Genomic DNA, 21,949 nt, shown 5'->3' with positions numbered 1-21,949 from the left:
TCTCCTCCTGCTTCCCCTGAGCATACAGACCACATTCCCAAGAAGTGGATCATTCTTGAATAAGGAAAGAAAACAACTAACAGTAAAAGGCAGAACTTTGTACTCATTTATGGCTTGGGTGCTTTTTTTTGGGGGAGGGCAGAAAGTTTCTAAACCTCTTCAAAGAGCATGTGGACAGAATATTTACGTCATCTGTCTCTTCCGACAAGACTTAAGATGAAAGCGATTTTGCGGCTGCCCGAAATGTAAAGACAGCTGCTCTCTTCTCTCTAACAGCATTATGTCATTTTAAATTCACAGGATGATTTTGAAAAAACACACACACACATCCCTTCGTCCATCTGGCCCCATGACGTAAACAATAATAAGACAATGGATAAATAGCAGGTCAAGGAAACTTAGCTGATTCTGTATATTTTGGTCCAATCAGGATTCCCAAGCCGGCACACCTGACCACACAACCCTGCCCCCCACAACCACCATCACTCAGTCACGTGCTCAGTCACACGGGGGACCTCAATCTGCTCCTGCCTGCATCTGGGATAGGCATAAGCCACCAGGACTAATCTCTGGTTCCATGTTTGAAATGATACATCCGCAGGAAGCAGGGCTGGACCGAGATTAAAAAATCGCCCCCAGACTTTTGTCCTTTACAAACATGATAAAATTAGCTGTTAGGGATGGGATTGCGGAGCCCATAACTCTATCAGCCAGCTGGAATAATGCCCGGTATGCCGGATGGCCAGTCCGGCGCTGGCAGGGGACGTCTCAGTGAAGACACTGCTGTCATCTGCCCAGGAACAGGCATCTGAGTCAAGCCAGAGAAGGAGTCACCCGGATCTGGAGGAGGCCTGCCGATGGCTAGACGGCCTGCATTTTGCACCCAGGATCACCTACATGCGATGGCACTGTGGCTGTGCTCCTGTGCTGACGCAGAACTCTGCAATTACGCTCGTGTTTCAATTGCGTCACAGTGAATAACTTGTTTATTGTACACGGCAAAGGCAAGTGGTTTACGTGAATTCCTGTCCATGAACTCTCTTTAGGTGCGAGAATGTTGGGTGGGACCTTCGTCTCATCCAAAGCAGTTCCACCCTTGGCCTCCTGAATCGGAATTCAGGATGACTGTGATCGTGCACTGGATATGCAGATGGGTGGATGGATGGATGGATGGAACTTTGTGTACCAGGTTTCTGAGTCTCCAAGGAATCTGAAAATGCAGAAGGTGCCAACTAACTAGTTCAGGGGTCAGCAACCTGCGGCTCTTCTCAGAACGATAGACACATTCACATTTTCATGTCCTAACATATTATGATAATACTTTCGTAAATATAAATCATTTATTTATGGGTTAATATTATTAGTTTTCATTTAGGTATTTCTTTAGCTATATGTGAATGAGGCGGTCTGTGGCGCACTTCTGTGATGTTTTATTGGCATCATTTACATCTTCCTCAAAGTCATTCTCTACGACAAGATTATGTCTCCGGTCAAATGGTAGTTTTTCGTAGTTTTCTTCAGTGTCCGAGATTGGACGTACGCTTCAACGTTTATTGGGATTCCTAATTCTTTCATATAATTTTTGTAGTAAATCGTCACCACGCCTTCCCAGGTCTTCGTAAAATTGTTATATTTCCTCCGATTTACATATTATATCCAGCTGAGTTCAGAGTGGTGATGGTATTTTGCGCTGCTCGGTCAGCAGAGTTACAATTAGTGAAGTGGATAGTGAAGGGCAGACAACTAGAACGATATTGTGACATTAGTCACCTTTGCGCTGTTATGCGTCCGAGTGATTTAAAACTGAGTCCCCCTCCCCACCCCAAAACTGTTTTTCTTTATTTTTTGTAAGTAGTGGAAGTTTTGTTTTTGTGTTGAATGCATATATACCAATATCGCATTAAAAAATCGTATCTCAAACCCTCTTCTCTATCCATTGCGGCTCTTTGTAAATCTTGTGTCAGACATTTAGGATAAAATGGCTCTGCTTTAAAAAGGTTGCTGACCTCTGAGCTAGATTAACAGAATACCATCAACCATGCTGTGTTCAAACTATTGAGATACTATTGAAACTATTGAGTCGAGAATTCCACTCAGTGTATCAAGTTACAAAAAATGCTCAACAAACAAACGAACAAATAAAACTCTGATGTTCACCTGTGAAACGTGGCTAAAGAAAAAAAGTTTCATTTTGTGATTGTAAATTTAAACCTAGTAACCCAGTGCTCTTCTAAAAAATTCCCAGAAGCGGAACAAAAGAGTTGAGTAACATCCTCTAAATTGCCATTTAAAATGATTCTCAGAGAAGCAGGTTCTCTTGAGATGTCTAAATATATCTTAAGAGGGGAAGCTTGTCATGATTAAGCTACCTAGCTACCCAACCAACCTCAAACAGCATCGTTGTTTTGGGTGAGACATCAATCCAGCATTAGGCACAATAGATTGGTAAGTGCAGCTGACCCAGGGTCCAACACTGCCAAGGACCCCCAACCAACTGCAAATCTCACATACAGACAAAGTATTTGTGACAATTTAGGATCTGACATCACACATATTTCACTGAATTATGATAGGCTATTTTTATGCCTCTCACTTTAATTTATACAATCTCATTATGGTGGGAGTCATAACACACACAAAAAATGGTATAATACTTAAAACAATTTTAAAATGTAATAGCCTGTAATGTTTTGTAGTCAAACTATGTCGTTGAGACGCGTATTTAACGAAAAAAGCATGTTTGTGGAATTTGCTGACTACCGCAGTGCATGATGGGTAAGATAGTTGGAGGCTACTTAAATTCCATCATCTGCAACTGCTGCAACTGGCGTAGGCAGGCCCTAAGTGTGTATTTGGAAAGGGGGGGGGGGGGGCATGGTCCATTTTAGCCCTAGGGCCCAGTGTACAGTAGTTCTGCCAGTGACTACAGCAGTACAAAACATAACACAGACATGGGATTCAAACCCACAACCTTGGAGGGGTAAGGCAACAGCTTTACCTATTCACCCTGGTCATTATGTATCTGCCAGCTCATCACTGTTTAGAAGTGTGCTCCAGTTACAGGTTCAATTCAGGTATTGCTGAAGGTACAGCACTCACACTGAATGAACAGGACAGGATTACTCTTCATCTCAAATACATGCATATATGTATTTACTGTCCCACTCACAGTGTCAGCAACATGTACACCGAGGGCAATTCAGAGAGAAAAATGTGCTGATTTTCCTGTTTAACCGGCTTACATATCACAGCGACGTTAAGTCTGAATTTAAACCCTACTGTTCAAACAAACTGTATGCAAATATTATGACTTCAATCATTATTATAAATGGAAATGTGCACTGAAAAGGCAAATTGAATAGGTGTCTGTATTAATATATTTCAACTATAAGTTTCTAGTACGCTAATGTAACTTTTTTATCTTTTGTTAGCATACTGAAGAATTCCTTACTGATTGCCTGTTACTAAAATACTACCTGTTTGTTTGTCACGGGTACATGGCGATTTCATTTTATTAAGCTATGTTTTAAAAAGAGAGAGCCTGCAGCTACTCAAGCAGGATGACCCCTCCAAAGATAAGCTAAGCTTTGTTCAGAATATGGCAACAGGATTGATTGTAAGCATGGTTCGAGTGTCTGTCATGGCTCCACGGGTGTGGAGTTTGCAAGTTTCCCTGGGTCATTGTGAGGCTTCCCCTGGGTACTCCAGTTTCCCCCCCGCAGTCCAAAAACATGCTGCGGTGAATCGGATTCACCAATTTACCCTTAGGTGTTCTTGTGGGTGTGACTGGTGTGTGAGTGTGCCCTGCGATTGGTTGGCGCCCCATCCTGGGTTGTTCCCTGCCTCTGAGGTAGGCTTCCCCGCGATCCTGCATAGGACAAGAAGCTACAGAAAGGATGGATGGATTTTAAGCTAAATTCATCACAAGCACACAAGGATATTTGAGTCATCATCTATCTAAAACTTCATATCGTATATTTGTCGGCTGATTACTCCATTTTGCTTGTCGATCATGCTGGCGGATCCCTTTGGCTGTGCTCTCTAACACCTACACTGCTTATAATCTTTTTTTATCCAGCTCCTCGACTTGGGGATTTCCCAAGCAGAAACCCGATGATTCCCACCCACTGGGTGTAACCCTGGGGATTCTAATAAAACTGTACAGTCAACGGTATTCAGATCGAGGGCACAGATTTATACATATTGAGGACACTTTATTGTTTATGTACCGTGATATGTAGGTTATATATATGAGCCAGGTCAGCCAAACGTCTATGCCAAAGCCTTCTTTATGTCGTCCATCCTCTTGGTGCACCGTTAGCCCTGGCTGCTCTCGCCACGGGGTGCGTAGAAGCGCAACTGGGGATCTTTTCCGTCTGCTGCCCTCAGCAATGGCCGCTCCCTACGTGCCGGCCCTCATGCCGGCCATAGCGCGTGCCAGGAGACCGTTTGCAAACAGGCAACAAACTGCACAGCCTCCTATGACTATGCATGTCACATGTGCACCCGTTTACATTTATATTTTCTTATCTGTTTATTCATTTGGATAAGCTTGTTTCAATATTTTACGCTGTTTGGAATAATGATGTAAATCATTTTAATTTCATTTTTAATAACGTGTTTAATAGTAATTACAGTAGTAATACAGTAAGTATGGTAGTTTTTATAAATCCTAACTAAACTAACTACATTTAGAAAAGCCATCTATACACAGTGCAATTTAGTAAGAAATATTAACACTAAAAATTCAATTTATTTTTATATAGCGCTTTTCACAACAGAGTCGCCCCAAGGTGCTTTGTATTGGTGTGCGGTGATGCATTACAACATCATTAAGACAGAATAATGCAATAAACAGTGAAAAAAGCTGAAAAAAAATACTAAAGAGTCAAATAATTGGGGAGAATGTTATAAACAAGCTGCAACATTTGCGGTCAAGAGAAGCGTCATATAATAAAAATAATAATAATAATAATAATCATGAACGTCATCGAATGAATAAATACAGCTTACCAGTTTAATTAGTTGTGAGGCTAAGAATAATGTTAAAATATCGGGCCCAGACCAGGAGAAATTGGCCAAAAGCGGGAATAATTTTACAATCGATGCATGATCGCCGGCCGGTGGCTGAACCACCGAAGCACGACGTTACGCCGACGTTACGACCAGCAAGTTGGTTAACGCAAAGACTGGATGCAGGCGGACGTCAGTGTGCACTCTAAAGGCTACCCGTCCGAGATCACCAGGGAGGGTGCATCTATGAGCTCTGCGTGGTGCATAATGTGAGGAACACCCTCCCGTGCGCTTATATCTGCGGCGCTGGGCGTGCGCAATGAGCGCAGCCACAGGCGTGAGTGACGTCCGGCTCAATAGCGACGGGCAAGTCAGAACATAACACTGCGAGCAGCCGTCGTTCTAGGCAGCACTCTGGATGAAAGTGTACGAGAGCGGCTCATCGCATGCGAGGGAGAGTGCCGATCGACGGCACTCGCGTCGGGCAGCAGCCCGCCTGGGACTCTCCCGAACCGGCGATGCGCTCTGCGCCACCGCACCTGTCAGCACGGTTCCGTCAAGCCGCGCATCTGGACTAGGCGCTCCGCAGACGAAGATGAACCTCGAGGATGAGCTCGCATCCGCAGCGGCAAATGGAAACACCGGGATAGTGGGACGTTTGCTCCAAAATGGAGCTGATGCTAACGCCGCAAATAGCTTTGGACGGACGCCGCTGCAGGTTGGTACGCCTCTGCGTGTTCCGCCGTCCTGTTCGTCAGGTGCAGCTATGGAGTACCCAGAGAGAATAACCGATGTTTTATTAGTTGGCATCCGAATCATGATATAATGGTATATCTGTAAGTAATACAAAATACTGTTGTGTTTATGTTCTGGTTTGGTTTCTTTTTCAAACTATGTAAACGTCACTGACACCTGAACACTGGCAAACATGTTTTTACTCTTCAGGACCCTGTTATAGCCTATGAAAGCGTTCTGAATAAAATGACCGCAAAGCAGTTTATTTGTTTGTGCATTTAATCTAGTTTGCCTTTAAAATGAAATAACATTATTTTGCGTCACATGTATGTCCAGTTATGCGCTCATGTGACGTTATGTTAAACGTCATTGCCAATCATGCTGCTTGTACTATGCGTGGTGTTTAACTTATTTAATATATCGATCTTTACAATTTTCTTTGTCGAAAATATTAAGGATCTGTTATAGAATACTGTCGGGGCACGCCCACTTCGAAAACACTTTCACCTTTAACTATACGTGAGTATCTACGCGAGTTTTTATGAGTGAATAATAATTACGTTATTTGCACTGTACACGAAGCCTTTTTTTTGTGCAAAATGTCTGAAGCAGAAAAATGCACGCAGTATTTTTTACAAAAGCCCGGATAGTTTAGAATGAAAACCGCAAACATACCAGCCACCAAATCCATCCTTAATTTGAGGGTGTTGTTAAATGAACCTTCGCGTAGGTAAAGTGGGAAGTTATCGTCCCTATTTATATTAAATACATTAACTTCGAAGTACACTTAGTTAACATAAATTGTATAATTGTATTGTATTTAAAATGAGTTGAAATGTATGAAGTACAGTCGTTTAATTAGGATTGAAATATTTGTCGGATTAATTATGTGTATTATTTATAGATGTCTTTCAAAACTCGCACTCCGTTAATGTAAAATTAATAACTCATCCTTTATCCGTCCTGTAATTGATTTAAAGCAACGATGGACTAATGTGGTATCCTTTGTACAGATGGACTCTAGAAGCAAACACAATCTCAAATGTGTATTTCATTGCACAGGTAGCGATGATGGGGAGTTCAGCAGTGGTCAAGTTATTGTTGGAAAACGGAGCGGATCCGAACAAGCCGGACAATACCGGCACTACGCCCCTGCACGACGCCGCCAGAGATGGATTCTGCGACACGGTGCAGATTTTGGTCCAATATCATGCTAATTTAAATATGAGAGACCAATGGAATCGCCGACCAATTGATCTCGCTAGAGAACATGGACACCAAGATCTCGTGGCTTTTCTGGAATCATTATAATATAATATTAGGTTCTATCTATTTAAATTCAGTGCTAAACATTAGTTTAAATCAGCGTTTAAATATGTAAACCGAATTGCTAATTTATGGAGACAGCATTACTTTTTCTTGTGTTTTTTTATTTATTCATGTATTGAATGCATATAATTTTAAAAATACATTAACGGTTCAGTTCTTTAATTAAAATTGTATGTAAACATTTGTAGAGTGATTGAACATCTATTATAACTCATATTTAATAAACCAATGTAGTACTTTGTACTATAAAATTTATTACAAAAGTTTATGAGTCGCGGAAGTTTGATACAGCACTAGAGGGGAAAACAGCCACTTGTATAAAGATTGCTTTTTATGACAGCCTTGTATATTGTATTTATGAAGTCATAAACTTAGCGATTAATAGAAACTAAAAATGCAGCCGGGTTACGTAATGCGTTTAATTGTGTTTTTACACCTTGCCCCTGTATTGATTTGTATCTCATGCTGAGTTCAAGCATCAGTGTAGTTGATGTGAATGTCTATCGGTAAATACATTATAAAGTATTTTTTATAAATTGATCGTACTATGACCGATGGACTAGGTATTCAGAACTATGCTTGATGTATTCCAGGTATCAGTAGGATATACGTACGATTGTATAGACGACGTGGTAGCGTGCATGAGGGTTGTTTGAACCTAATTTGAAAATGTTGGAATAAAATACGAAGTGGTTATTACCTTTCAATAGGCTACGTCACCGAACCGTTTCACTTCGGTTCATTTGATTAGTCAGTAATATTCCGGACAATTATTGTATATCCTTGACAATAATATAGGCCTAATAACAACTGTAATTTTTCCACCGCTTTTCCTTGTGGGAGTCGCGGTATGATATGATATAGCCTAATAGCCTAACCCAGCCAAATGCAGTAATAGGCTATATAACTTAGTAATTACTTTATATATGGTTCTGATTAAGGTTGAAAATATCTAGATTACTGATGGTAAATGTAATGTAAAGCTTTGATTATAACCTGAAAAGTGCGTTTAATGAATCAGTCTATCGGTGGACATTGTATTGGCAACTCGCGGATTTTTAAGCGGATAAACAAATAATTCCGAGTTCCACGAAAGATTAAAAACTTTATGTACAGACTATATTAGTATAATGAAACTTTATGTGGCAAAAATAAAGCCGATAACATCTCAAATTCGTTATAAAATTATAAGATGACTTCATTGCATTTTTCAGCGACTTGTATCGAAAGTGATTTAGAGTGCAGTGAAGTGTTACAGTTTTATGTGTGTTTCCCAGGATTTAGAACCGACATTTTTACATAGCTAGCGTAGTGCTTTGCTGAGCTGCAGGAGCTCTAAGTATATTACAAATAATTAGCCGAATTAATCATTTGCATTAGTGCCTGTTTAATGAAAGGGGCTCTAATCCTGCTAAATGTCGCCATCATGGAAAATGCATTTAAGTGAATTTCACAGTATTACTAAAAAATCAGATTCTTACATCTGCTAAGCGTATAACCGGTCCAAAAGAAAGTAACCGTACATGGCTCAATTATTGTTCGTTTTAATGGAGATGATAGACAGATAGATGATAGATAGATAGATGATAGATAGATAGATGATAGACAGATAGATGATAGATAGATAGTGCATAAAGTGCACAGATAAAAACCCACAGTGACAGGTTCAATTATGAGCGAAGACAGACACACTGCAAACAAGATTGTGCAAAAGTGAACTTAACAAGCGATGTAGGCTACATGAAATATACATAGTAATACACTCTCTCCCGTATCCGAACTGCCGTTTAAAATCTCCTTTACATGTTTATGTCATTAATCATCTGGAGAGGCGGCATGCCCTTCGTTTTGTTTTGTGACTTCAAGCACGAAAGGGCGACGCCCATTCCCTCCGGCGGGTCACGCCGCTCAAGCTGCTTGCACCACGCAAAACGCAGCCTGTGCGCGCCAAAAGCAGAAAAATGTCATCTTCCGGTTAATGACCAGGGTTTCTCGAAACGAGAAATACCCAAAATAAATATGCATTTTCGGAATAAAAATGAAAATGAAAAACATGGTCCGAAACCCAAAGTATTAAATATTGAAACTCAACAAATGCCATCTTTGGGTTAGTAGATATAAATTACAAAACATTGCTGATCAAGCCATTTCACGTGTGGATCTGAGCACTGAGTGTACTCTCTTAAGGGTAAATTATGTTTTCCGAATTTCTTTTCTGATAGAAGGAGTAATCAGAGTGGTTAGCTGAGAAATAATATAAATAACATATTGCCTTTATCCGTGGTTCACAGTATGCAAACCTTATTTCAGTCACAAGTAAGGCTGTATTATTTATCGCCAGGATGACAGCCCAGATGCACAATGATAAACCTGACAACGTTCTTTCTTACTACAGTCATTAGTTCAGGATACTCATTTTTATGAACAGGACCATACATGGGGGATCAAATGGCAGTATTCAAAGAAACACAAAATTATGCAAAGTGAGTTTTATTCGTTATAATTAGTTGCCGTACAAAGCGTTTGTTATTAATGCACATTCAAGTCAGATGCTCAGTCCTAAGGGAGTGCCTCGGAAGTATCTACTGTAAAACTGGAATTGCGAGCCGTCAATCAAAACCTGGCAAAAACACAAAAACGAAGAGCCGTTTCTCCGACTTTGTTCCTAATGTTAAATCAGCAGCACGGGGTAAACGGCTCATTCTAGCTAATACGCGTTTAAACCATTCCCTCTGTGTCAGTGCCAGGATAATGGTACAGTGGTTACCATGCATCATTTAAGCAATAACGTACGTGTTTATGTATATAAAAAAAATCAAGGCAGCATCTTCAATACTACATTTTACGGCGCCCCTGAGGGTACCCGTGCAAAAAAACTCGCACCCACGACGTGCTTTACGCAAAATTCCCTTCAGGGGCTCCGTAACATTTCTAATGAATACTATACTTAAAAGTAACAAAATCGTTGATCTGAGAGGCAGGAAACAAGCAGACAGACGTGCAGACAAAACGGCAATACTTCTTCTAATCGGTAAAGCGGCGCGCGGCCATGGTTGGGGTCTGCAGGCCACGTGACGGCGCATCGTCCTTATTGCTTCGGAAGCATTATGGAAGCTTGAGCTGTGGACTGAAATAAAAACCCGTCATCAAACAACAATAATAACAGCGTAAACACTGTGCCCTTTAAATGTAATTCTTACGTGACAACCGCAATACGTACGTCATAGCTTAATCCCAAGTTAAACCGATACCGAATAACTTCTGGGGCATCTGTTATCTGTCTGGCGCGAGCAGGCATTTATTGCATCCGTGTGGGCAAAGTATTAACTTACTATCTATCAACTACCTGTCTGCTGCGGGAGGAGTTCACGCTGGTGCAGCGTTACGAAAGGCTCAGCGAATTAAGGGAGGTTAATTTGCTATGAAACTGGCACATGCTTGCACTTGTGGGGGGTTAGGGTGATCCGGCAGGTGCCGGTTTGCAAATCAGGCCATGTTGACGTGAAGAAATATGTCTGGATTCCTTAATCTGATAATTGCAGAAGATGGATATTAGACCGGTGCTGATTAACTATGGAATTTCAGACAGTCAGCTTTTTTCCAAAGTACGCCGGAGTAATTTACCCCAAATAAAAACAGAATAACTATGATACAGCGGTAAAAATCTGTTACGTCAAAGCGGTGATAAACATGACCTGTGATTGCTCGTTAAATTCCAACATAAAATAATTAAGCTGTAATTGTAAGGCTATACTGTTTCTCCCAGATAACGAGCATTATAAACAAACAACAAAAAACAAGTCCATTACCTTGCTGTCTGACATGAAAATACACAGCAGACCACGTGAATTATAGGAATAATGGAGAAATCTGAAGTGAGTTAAAGTACTTCCCTCCCCAGCGGAGGGTTACTGACCGTGGGCACTTACCCGCTTGCAGTCAATAATCCCGGACCAATCCATCATAGATATGAGGGGGATGGCGGAGAGCAGGATGCTGCTGGCTTTGCTTGCGTTCTCCTTCATGGTCTTCAGCACGTTGTCCACACAGACCTGTTACACATCGAGTCACATGGCGAGTCGAAGTGAAAGCGCCTGAATTGTTATCTACAGCTATATGATCCATGGCTCATATACCAAGATGAAACCTCAATCCTGTTGGTCATAGTGCAAGACAACGGTAATAAACGGGACATAAATATGTTAAACGTGAAATTCAGAGACATAAAACAGAGGAAAAGGCAAAATACAGTTTAGCAAATGGACAATGAAACTGAATGTGGACGAATGTGCAGTGAATAGATTTTGGTGAGAATTTTTTTAAAGGCTCGTAATGGTGTATCTGGTGGGAGGGGTGCATTTAAAAAGGGGGGGGGGGGCTTGTTGGTGCCAAAGTTGTTAAACTTCCCCATTACAGCAGCTGCCAGTCCCTCCAACAAATAAATTGCCGCGAATGTGCACTGTCTCCCCACGGCGCCTCCCAGTGAGAGGGAACGGGACTGCAGGCGAACGTGAGCGGCGCAGGGACAGCAGCTAGACAGCGACGGGCCGATAAGGGGGAGCCGGAACCTGCAGGACGGCATGCATCCGTAAGGAAAGCCACGGGGCAGAGTCCAGTGCAGGACGGGCCGCATAGTTTCAGTGATGCGCTGAGCAGTACTGGTTCTTCAGCCACACCAGTGACTTTCACTTTCACTTCGTGCGGCTTCGCACAAACTGGATCACCAGGCCCTACAGATCATCCAAAATGACTGTCACCCGTGTGGGTGTGGGATACGGCTCAGCGGGTTTGGACAATGTGACTGTGATCGGAAGGTCGCTAGTTCAAATCCCCTGATCGGTAGAGTGATTTCGCCGTTGAGCGAAGCCCTTAATGCCACAAGTGCTTTGGGTGAAAGCATCTGCTAATTAAGTAAAATGTGAACAGTGACGATGTTTTCACCGAATGTACAAGGTGTGCCGGCCAACATGCATGCAAAGAACCAAAAACATCTAAAGAACTAACCACGTGTATATGGTGAGGGTGATTTATTCAGTACATTTTTACATTTTACTTAGCAGACACTTTCACTGAAAGTCTCTTTTTTTTTAAGAAAAGAGGGTCAGACAGTCCCTGGAGCAATTTGGGGTTAAGGGCCTCGCTCAGGGGCCAACGGTGACATCACTCAGCCGACCCTGGGATTTGAACCGGCGACCTTCTGATCACAGGCATAGAGTCCTCGCCCGCTGAGCACACAGGTTTAGTAAAACGTGTTTAACCCACAGTAGGCTATGAATGGGATAGAGACGAGCCCCACCGGGCTGCTTCCGCGCCGCAGCCGTGGGTGGGGAGGGCTGACCCGGTGGCCTGGAAGGCGAATCGCTGTGACTCAGCCTCCGCGGATCCGGGGATGGAAGGAAGGACAGAAGGAAGAATGTGAGAATGTGTGTGTAGTGTGGGTGTTTCAAAAGCGGGGGGGGAAGGAGGGGCACCCAGAGGTCAGTACAGTTTGATACGTAAAGGCATGCAGCCCTTAAGGTGGGCGACTGGGTCTTTCCGGGAGGGGGGGGAGGGGGGTTTGCTGACTGGAGGGCGTCTCCCCAGCTTTTACAGCAGTTAAAAACCAGCTAGCTGATGAGGTGCATTTTATTTGTATATCATTTTCAAATGTCATTTTGAAAGTTTTTATGTATTTTAGTTTTAGGTCAAGTTTCAGTAATTTTATTTCTACGGACTGATTGGAAGTTGTAGAGCTAGTTTACGAGGATCCTACATGAATACACAGTGCAAATTACGTACTAATGTCCTCAAAATGAGCAAAACACGGTCCAGGCATTATTATTGGTAATTAAAGATAAATAAATCGTTACTTTAGCTAAACAGTATTTAAAACAGCAGTGTTTGGACACAATATTTATGGTTTTGGTGTAGCAGTAGTTTTTTTTATTTTTGCATGTTATTCCCATTTACGAGAACGTTATTTTTGTTCGACAATAACCCAGATTAGGTGGGGAGCATCGAGGCACAAACACTAGGCAAAGAAACGGGCACAGACAGGCTATGTGGTGTTACTCTGAGGTGCAACATCAACGTGGGGGAGGGGTGTCACGGTGGCGCGAGAGGGGGGAGAGCCTAGCGCACTCGGCCTGCCACACCGCTGAACAGAACCACTGCGACCCCCAGGCTGGGCCTGTGTGCCACCAGTGTAAACAGAGCGAGCCTGGAAGCGGGGAAGGCGGACTTTACTCAACGCAGTGCGGCTCCCTTCCGAGGAAAAGGGAAACTGTCCTGTGAGCCGCGGCATCACAGATCGCGGCTGCATCTTGCCAGGTCATCGCCCAGAGCGCCGCGCTCCTGCCTGAAGATACTATCTGCCTTCCTGAGCCACTGACTCCGGGCAGCGGGCAGCAGGCGCCAGTCCCCGCTTGTGCGGGAATTCCGCGCTTTAGAGTACGACTCTCCTTGCAACACTCCTCCTTTCCCCGGACGGCCTCGCCGAAGCTGCGCTACGGCCACATCTTCGCTCCCCTACCACACTGCGTACATCAGTGTTTCTCAACCCAGTCCTCAGCGAACCCCAGCCAGTCCACGTTTTTGCTCCGTCCCAGCTCCCAGCGCACCTGTACCAGCTATTCGGTGTTCCTGATTGGCTGGGAGCCGGGAGGGAGCAAAAACGTGGACAGAAACACTGGCGTACATCTTTAATTAAATGCCGTTAAAAAAAGCATTTGGTTTAATTTTATTCGAGTCACAAAATTCATCATGTGCTTTTTAACATGCAATGACTTTACAGTACTTGGACCAATGAGGATTAGGGGCCTTACTCAAGGGTCCAGTGGTGATATCACTCTGCAAACCACAGGATTTGAACTGGAGATTTGAACCTTCTGAACCCAGACACAGAGACTCAAGCCGCACACTAACCTCCACGGGCAGCTCATCAGATATCATTGGTGAAGCAATGTGTTAGAATGAAGGCCTCAGGGACCAGGATGGTGGTCCGTGACAGGGTGGCGTGTGCATGTAGCATGCAAATGTGCTCTCTCTCACACATACACGCATGTGTCTGCACACACACACTGCCTTGATTTTATGGGTCCCATTGTTACGCAAACACTGTTCAGGATTGACGTTCCAGGATAAAATAAGAACCACAGCAGACTAGGAGCCATTACAGGGACAAACCAGCTGGAGCTCAGATTCCCCCCCCCCTCCCAACCCCGCCCCCCACTCACCGCCTCCTCGTGCTCCTTCCAGCAATCGTAGTCCGTCGCCATGGCAATACTGGCGTAGCACAGACCGGCTTCATTGGCCAGGACCACCTCCGGCACGGTGGTCATGTTGATGACGTCGGCACCCCACTGGCGGAGCATCAGGCTCTCGGCACGGGAGGAGAAGCGGGGCCCCTCGATGGACACCATAGTCCCTTGGGGGTGACACTTCACCCCCAGGTCCCGTGCCACCTCCAGAAGGACCTGCAGTGGACAGCAAGCCGAGGAAAAGGATGATGGGAGGGATCAGGATTCCCTTGTGGGCGGGATTACTGCGTGGGATCAATGAGCTTATTGGCTGCTCTGAAGCTAAGCCGGACTGTGATTGGCAGCTGATAGTAATCCCACGCCTGAGGGCTTTTAAAGCCTCATCCATGAGACCAATCCCATGATTCATTGCGCCCCAAGTTTGTTCTTGCAAGGCAAATTAGCACGACTGGTCTTGCCGAGACCACAAATACGATCTCTGCGTTCTTGGTACTGAGATTCACCCACTGCTATAAACGATGGTTGAGGGTTGCACTGGGGGTGCTGGGACACTATCATCGCAGAAGTGACATGACAGACTCACCTGCCTGGTCCTACTGCAGAAGGGGACGGCCATAGGAATGTGGCACACCCCAGGGGGGCTTGTGGGGCTTCCATCATAGAAGGTCTGAATCCTTTTCGTGGTTCTGACATGGGGTGGGAGGAGAAGTAAACAAGAAAGAATCGATGCTTGCTTGAGTGCAGCTACCTCCATCTCACCGCAGTGCCAGTGGCGACATCGTGCTGGCGGCAGATAGGGCTCTGAAGGGATCAGTCACGCTCGAGAAGCTCTCGCACGCAGACACACATGCCGGCAATGTGACGCCCTGCAGCAGACAGGAGACGGGGCCTCTGTGGGCCAGCCGGATGCAAGATAATTAACCCCCGTTTTCGCCCGTCACACCGCACCGAGTCGCCAAGCTGACGAAACGATCAGAAAACACGACATGAGGCGTAACCTTGGTGTGCTGCCGCCTCTCTTCCCCGCACTGCCCTCGGTGGATTTTTAAAACAACTGCCGCACAGGCTTCCACGCAAAACACGCTCGGCCAGAATGTCCAGGTGAGGGAGGCCGCGACCGGCTCCGACACAACAGCCGCCACCCAGTTCCCGCTCTGCCAGCCCCTGTGTAAACATACTGTCCCGGCACCCTGCCCTTCTCGGAAACAAACCCCTCCCCATTTTGAGGCTTAAACATGAGTGCGGAAGATGACAAAAAGATCAGAACTCCTACCCCTTTGACCAGAAGGTTGTGGGTTCGAGACCCATGACAGAGAGATGAGTCATCTCACCATTAGATGTCTGTGTGTCTCATGGAGAGCAAGACAGGATTTACAGAAAACACTCAATGGCGGAATAAGGTACTGCTCTTCTATTCTAAACAAGGGACTTTTGTCACATTCACTCTGCGGCTGCCCGTCGCCGAGTCAGGGTGACAGTTGGTGGCATGGGTATTCGGGTGTGGCCGGCGGTGTTCATCACAGGTCAACCCTGAGGGAAGAGAGGTCCTCCTACGAGACGCGGGCGTCACGCCGAAGATGGGCGGGGCCCGCTTAAACGCTTTCACTGGGCGTTTCCGTGGCGAGGCGGAGGGAAGCACGCCAGCAATCTGCTGCCAAACCACGTGGGCACTTTTAATCTAATATTTATGGGACACAAAGGACACCAAGTTAGGGCAACACTTCGCTTGAAAGTTCAGTCGCCTTGCACCTGTAAATGGATATAACATTTAGATATGGCTGAACTGAGCAATGACGGAGCAACTACCCCCCCCCCCCCCCCACCCACCACCACCACCCAGATACAGTCGAGAAAGCTTCCCAGCAAATTCCACGTTAGATCAAAACAGCTGATGCACAGAGCAGACAGGAATCCTTGCTTCAGATGTCTTTCACAGATCTAGGGCTGCCACATGCGACTGTTTTGGTAGATCATGGAAGCGATGAGCATTGAAGTCAAGAAAAGAACAGCTCAGCAACCACGACATCTTTTAAAAGAGGAGATATTGTAGGTAAACAAAGCAAAAAGACGGAGGTCTGATGCTGCTTTTTGCCGATTAAAGTCTGACACTTTTTTTTGTAAATACAGTTTTCATTATTTCATGAATTATTATTAATAACACACATTGGCACAGTCAATCCCAGATTTTACCTACACATTTTCTCAAACACTTATTCAATGGAGTTTCCAAGCTAGCAGGCAAAGAAAAAAAGCTCTCCGTACTAAAGATAATTTAATAAACATGAACGGACAACACTCACTGGGTCATCGACTACATCGATTAATCGCGACAGCCCTACACAGATCGAGATGTGCGAATCATAAACACGTTCGTCTGGCCTGGAATTATGGGAAACCCTCATTAGATCTGGAAGCCCAAAGTGGACAGACGAGATGGGGTCATATGACGGCTACCCCTAGGGATCAAAATGCAAACAAATTATGATAAACCATCATGTCATGACTATCAATATAAAAAGATGATCTATGGAGAATTAATTGTATATATACCACTGTTTGTTTTCAGGCCTAAAGCTATTGGCTATTCTCTTGCTAATCCAAAAGACAGGCTTATAGAGATTTTTATCAAATATTTACATACTACCATAACTCAAAAATTAAACACACAGAGTCCTGTGATCTGTTCATGCCTAATAGGGTGTCAAGAGGATATTAATTTGGGCAATGCGCCAAAAGAGGAGGGGCCCACAGTGACTCAGTAAATCAGGCCACATGTTGGCATTAGTCAAATGATTCAGCACAAGTCCAGACATGCCCCAGCAAGTTGAGCACCCAGACCTCACCGCTGGAAGAAAGGGGGAGCTGGTCTGTCGCCGCGGCAACGCTTCCTCATCTGCGGTGACTGTTCTGGGAACGCGGCCGAAAGATGCCACTGATTTTACCGACGAGGTTTTTCTTTACGCAGTCTGCAGAGACAGCGGGTTTATTAGATTTTAGTTTAAAGGGACAGGGGAATGAGGGCAGAAGGAGGTGATGTTGGTATCGCAAGGCGCTGTTCCGCGATAAAAAAAGGCGTGCGACACTCGTGGGCGCGCATCTCACACACACACGCACACAGGTGCACAAAAGGACATTAGAGAACAGAATAATTTTGCTGAAATAAGGGAAAACCTCTGGTATGCGTATGAGGGGGGTGGGAGGGCAAATAAAAATCCGGAAGAATGGTAGAGTCTCATTTCCTCTTTACGGAGAAAGCGTGACTTAAACCAAACTTAAATCAAAACAGCATTTCCATCACAGGAACACAGAGAGAGGAAGTAGGATTGGGGCTGAACAAATAAACATAGAATGAGAGGATCTCTAATGAAAAAGCGAGTGACCGTCTCTGTAAAACAAAAAGGAGGGACATAAATCTACTGGGGGAAAAAATATCCCAAATGAACATTGGAGGCCAAAATATAAAAAGTATTTAAATGGGGAGAGACGGGAAAAGTGCAGGGTGAGTCGGATAGCGAAGCGCAGCAGCCTGGATGTACTATTCTTAAAAACTGGAATGACTTTAAGGACGGAAAGGCATGTTGCTGTCAGACACTGCATCTGTGATGTCACACTGCAACCCAGCTTCCCAGACTGCAGATCCTAGGGGCCCTTGGATGATCATGGTCACTGGTTATCACTTCAAAGTCAACGTTCAAACACACGATGCAGTAATAGCCCCCCCCCCCCGCAGCATGTGCGATTGGCCGTTATTAACGCAACAATGCCGCTCGTCCGGATCGTCCCTGCAGAATCTTCCACGCTGCCAAGAATGTTAGTCAGCCTGAAAGTTACAGTTTGCCACCTTGTGTTGTGTAACATCAAACTTCAGTTTCCTAATTAATTCCCACAGGTCAAACAGGTTCAGTGGCCTTATTTATTATTAAAACTGCTAAAGTCTTCCTTATATGGCATCACTGGATCAAACGAGAGTCACAACTAACTCAGTCACAAATTAGAGAGTCACAAATAAGTCTTATTAACTACGGAAGAACTAAAATCAAGTCTTCAGTATTCCTATGAAGATTGGTATATAAATAACCGTTGGAAATAAATTTGTATAGCAACTGCAAAAATGCTTTTGGCAGAAATTGTTTCTGACTATGCGGAAAGCAGACATATGTACACGGCGCCAGTAGAATCGCGGTGACCGATCGCCAGGACACTGGGCGGCAATTCAAGCGTCACGCAGAACCCCAGATTTCAGGAGAGTAAAAGTTTTGGGGCAGGTAAATAAATGCTCTGCTGTCGCCGTCAACGCAATTAAGAGAAAACACAACGCCATGACAACGTGGCCCGAGGGTCACGCTGTAAAGCGGCAGGCAAACGAGCGATTAAAAAATAAAAAAAAAACAAGTGAAGAGAGAAGGTGACGTAAGAGCCGCTCCCTGCATACCTGTCGATAAACTGGTCGACCAACACAATGTGACCAGGCTGGATCTCCTCCCGGAGGGAGCCACAGGCGGTAGTGACCAAAAGATGCGTGCAGCCCTCGTCTTTCAGTGCCCAGATGTTGGCTCTGTAGTTCACCTTGGAAGGCATTATCGTGTGCTGCCTGCCGTGCCTTTAAAGATGGTGGGGGCAAGGTAATAGGTCAGGGAGGGGAGAAAAACTTCCTAGAAACTTTTATTCTAGCAGCATATAAAATACACCAGAAACTATTCCATTCACCTACACCCTGGTACGGTTAATCAGATGAACGAAGCCTCACTGCCACAAGAGGGCACTGTGACTTAGGAAACAGATATCATTCTCAACAGCTCATCACCTGAGAGCAAGACACACTCCATCATCTATTACCTTGCCAGCAGTACACATTCGACGTTTTTAATCTTCCCCAGTATGAGCACATCTGAAGGCTGAGACAATGAGACAAGAGGGGAAAAAAAGAAAAGCATTCATGAGATGTATACAATATATCTGCAGTGTTGTCTCTCAACACCTGTTCTACGATCAGAGTCACCACCGGATACGGCCGAACACAAACCTCCACTTGGGTGTGAACGGGTCAGTCTGGCTGGTGGTTAAGTTTAATGTCAATCAGCAACAATGGCTATATCATGGCAAAAAGGTCAAACAAATAAATAATTCAACAAGAAACTTCAAATAGGAAAAAGATAAACAAAAACAGAATTTACCAAAGATTCTTTAAATTAATGTTTGATAAAAATTCCAAAACTTCATGGGCTGGTACCTTATTAAAAACATCCACCAGGTGGTTTTGTCAGTAAAATCGCTGCCTTGTATTACTGTTTTGTTTCACTGACAGGGCCAGATTACAAAACGGATATGATGGGGGCTCCTAGTCTGGCTGGTGGCGTTAGAAGCATTTTTCTGCTTCGCTATTGGCTATTCGCCACCTCAGGATTACTCCCTTTCCCCAAATTACGCCGATGACTCAATACCGACACCAAATCTGCCTCCATTCCACCCATCCAACATGGAGGTTACAGCAATCTGCTTCTACAGGACAGGATATATCCTGTGACGATGAATCATATCTGCACTCTTCATCACTGCAAACACCCACGAATAAACACCGTCTGCCTCGAGTTTCACTGGAACAAACCTTCCCGAAAGGCGTGTCGACATGCTTCTCGGTCCGTCCTTCCAAAATGTCCGGGTCGTCAAGACCAGACCCTCCGATGATGCCGATCTGGACAAAGTGGGAAAAGTCAGACCCCAGCTCACAATCATCAGTCTCCCTGCTGAGCTCACTGACCCCCATGTCCTGAACTTTTATGCGACTGAACCATGACCGTTAAATGAATGTAAAAACATACAAATCCATGTTACTTACTCGATGCATTCGGGAGTTAATTTAAATTTCCCAAAGGCAAATAGTTACCTTGACAATATGTGTTAAATGACAGCTGGTGAACAGACGGCCAGGTGAAAACCAAAGGAAATGTATGTTTTAAAAAATGTCAATATAACAGAGGGAGGGGCTTGGCTCTATCCATGGGCTATACACTGAGCCAGAATCACACAATCAGTGACAGCTCAGGGCTATGGGACGCAAATACGCTGATGTACTAATGTTTATTACACACGTACATATTGGTTTGTGGTAATGTGGCGTTTACAACGGCACTGCATGAACCCAGGATGAGGCACGACATGTCGGGCAACCAGCATAACAAGGGACTGAAACCAAGAGGACCGAAGTAACGGAGAACAAACCGTAATAGTTATTTTAAGAAAACACGAGAAATATCCGATTTTAGTGCCGGGAGCCCGAGGCGGCGTGTCTGCGGGATAGGACTGTGATCGGAAAGTCGCCGGTTCAAAGAGAGGGATGCCGAGAGTCTCATCGACAGCAAGGTGCAGGGCTGCCAGATCTTATCTCATCTAGCGTGAGACTCACGCTTTCAGACTCCAAAGCAAGAAATCTTACGACAAATCTATATTATTGTATTATAAACCTAAAACACCATAAGCGTTGGGGCAGTTTGCAAACCCTACAGACTATTTGTATGCATATAAATGAGAGTGCAGACTTGTCTCGAATCGAAAATATCAGTCTAGCCAGTTGGCCAAAGTTGGCAGCCCTGAAGGTGGGACACGTGAAATACCCAGTTTCCTCAGGACAGCAAAAAGTGACACTGCTTTGTTAAATCCGCCGAAGTGCTCCATTCCACGAGGCTGTACCACGTTATCGGTTTTGTGAAGTGCGGAAGCGAATCATTTAACTTTACAGGCAAACGCCAGGTGGCTGCAGTGGACCTCCATCGGCTACCCTAACCGGACCCGCTAAACTCGCGTTTCCTTCTTCAGTTCTGGGAAGTGAATTAAGATGGGAAAAACCTGCAGTTCCAGTGGAGCTCATTACCTTAATAACAGCCGCCATGGTCACGGGGAAAAGTCTCGCGAGGACACGAAGTCTCGCGCGAAACCGCCAGGATCATTTGCGTTGCAGAAATTACTTCTTGAAATCATCGTTAAACTTTTAGATTCATTTCCAAAGTAACTGTCTGCGCCACGCCTGCGTACAAAGGCCAGCAATGCATCGCCTTTGAAAGCTACTTACATTTCCCTCCACGAACTTGACCCGCTTATAATATAATATACAATGCTTGGACTCGGGACTCACGGGTTACGTTCAAGTTCGACAGGGTCATACCGCTTTTTTTTTTTTTTTACCTGGGAGCGATGTAGTTAATCTAGTTTGGGTAAATGAATATAGAACTCTCATACCACCGTCAGATGTATTAGAAAATGTGCATTAAAGTTTCGTGAGAAGCAGAAATGTAACCAAAGTGCAAAAATGACCTGTTTTTAAAAACTGTTAGACTACTATAACGTGATGCAAAGACACAATTTGTTTGAAAAAATTAAAATTGTACAACATACCTGTCCCTTTTAACTGTGTCCCATAAGCAACTGACATAAGAGATGGACACACCCGCAAATCCCGGCATTAACCTCAGGGCAACCAGGTGTCAACAAACTTACAGTCGGCGTTTTGAATTAAGTAATGTGTCACATTGTGCATAATTTTGGAGAGATGAGTACCTAGAGGAGACTGTACTCTAGGGAACAAAACTGATATAGCTATCTAGGACATTCCATTCAAGGCTTCAAGTAGACATTCCACA

The 21,949-nt window shown here is 44.4% G+C and overlaps 1 protein-coding gene across 2 annotated transcripts; it reads right to left on the bottom strand.

Moving 5' to 3' along the window:
• Positions 1-9,551: 9,551 nt before the first annotated feature.
• mtap (methylthioadenosine phosphorylase) lies at positions 9,552-21,291 on the bottom strand. 2 transcript variants are annotated; one of them, XM_023799373.2, is made up of 8 exons: positions 21,184-21,291; positions 19,921-20,007; positions 19,152-19,210; positions 18,748-18,915; positions 14,899-15,001; positions 14,292-14,531; positions 11,007-11,129; positions 9,552-10,204 (listed from the first exon to the last, which is right to left on the bottom strand). In XM_023799373.2, exons 1-8 carry the CDS (start codon positions 21,199-21,201, stop codon positions 10,166-10,168), a joined length of 837 nt encoding a protein of 278 aa, XP_023655141.2. In that variant the 5' UTR covers positions 21,202-21,291; the 3' UTR covers positions 9,552-10,165. The 2 variants fall into 2 exon arrangements, with proteins under 2 accessions (XP_023655141.2, XP_023655140.2); XM_023799372.2 differs by lacking the exon at positions 21,184-21,291 and adding an exon at positions 21,045-21,154.
• Positions 21,292-21,949: the final 658 nt, after the last annotated feature.

Source organism: Paramormyrops kingsleyae, chromosome 25, assembly GCF_048594095.1.
Source record: "Paramormyrops kingsleyae isolate MSU_618 chromosome 25, PKINGS_0.4, whole genome shotgun sequence".
Taxonomy (NCBI): Eukaryota; Metazoa; Chordata; class Actinopteri; order Osteoglossiformes; family Mormyridae; genus Paramormyrops; species Paramormyrops kingsleyae.
This window is presented reverse-complemented; position numbering and strand designations above follow the sequence as displayed.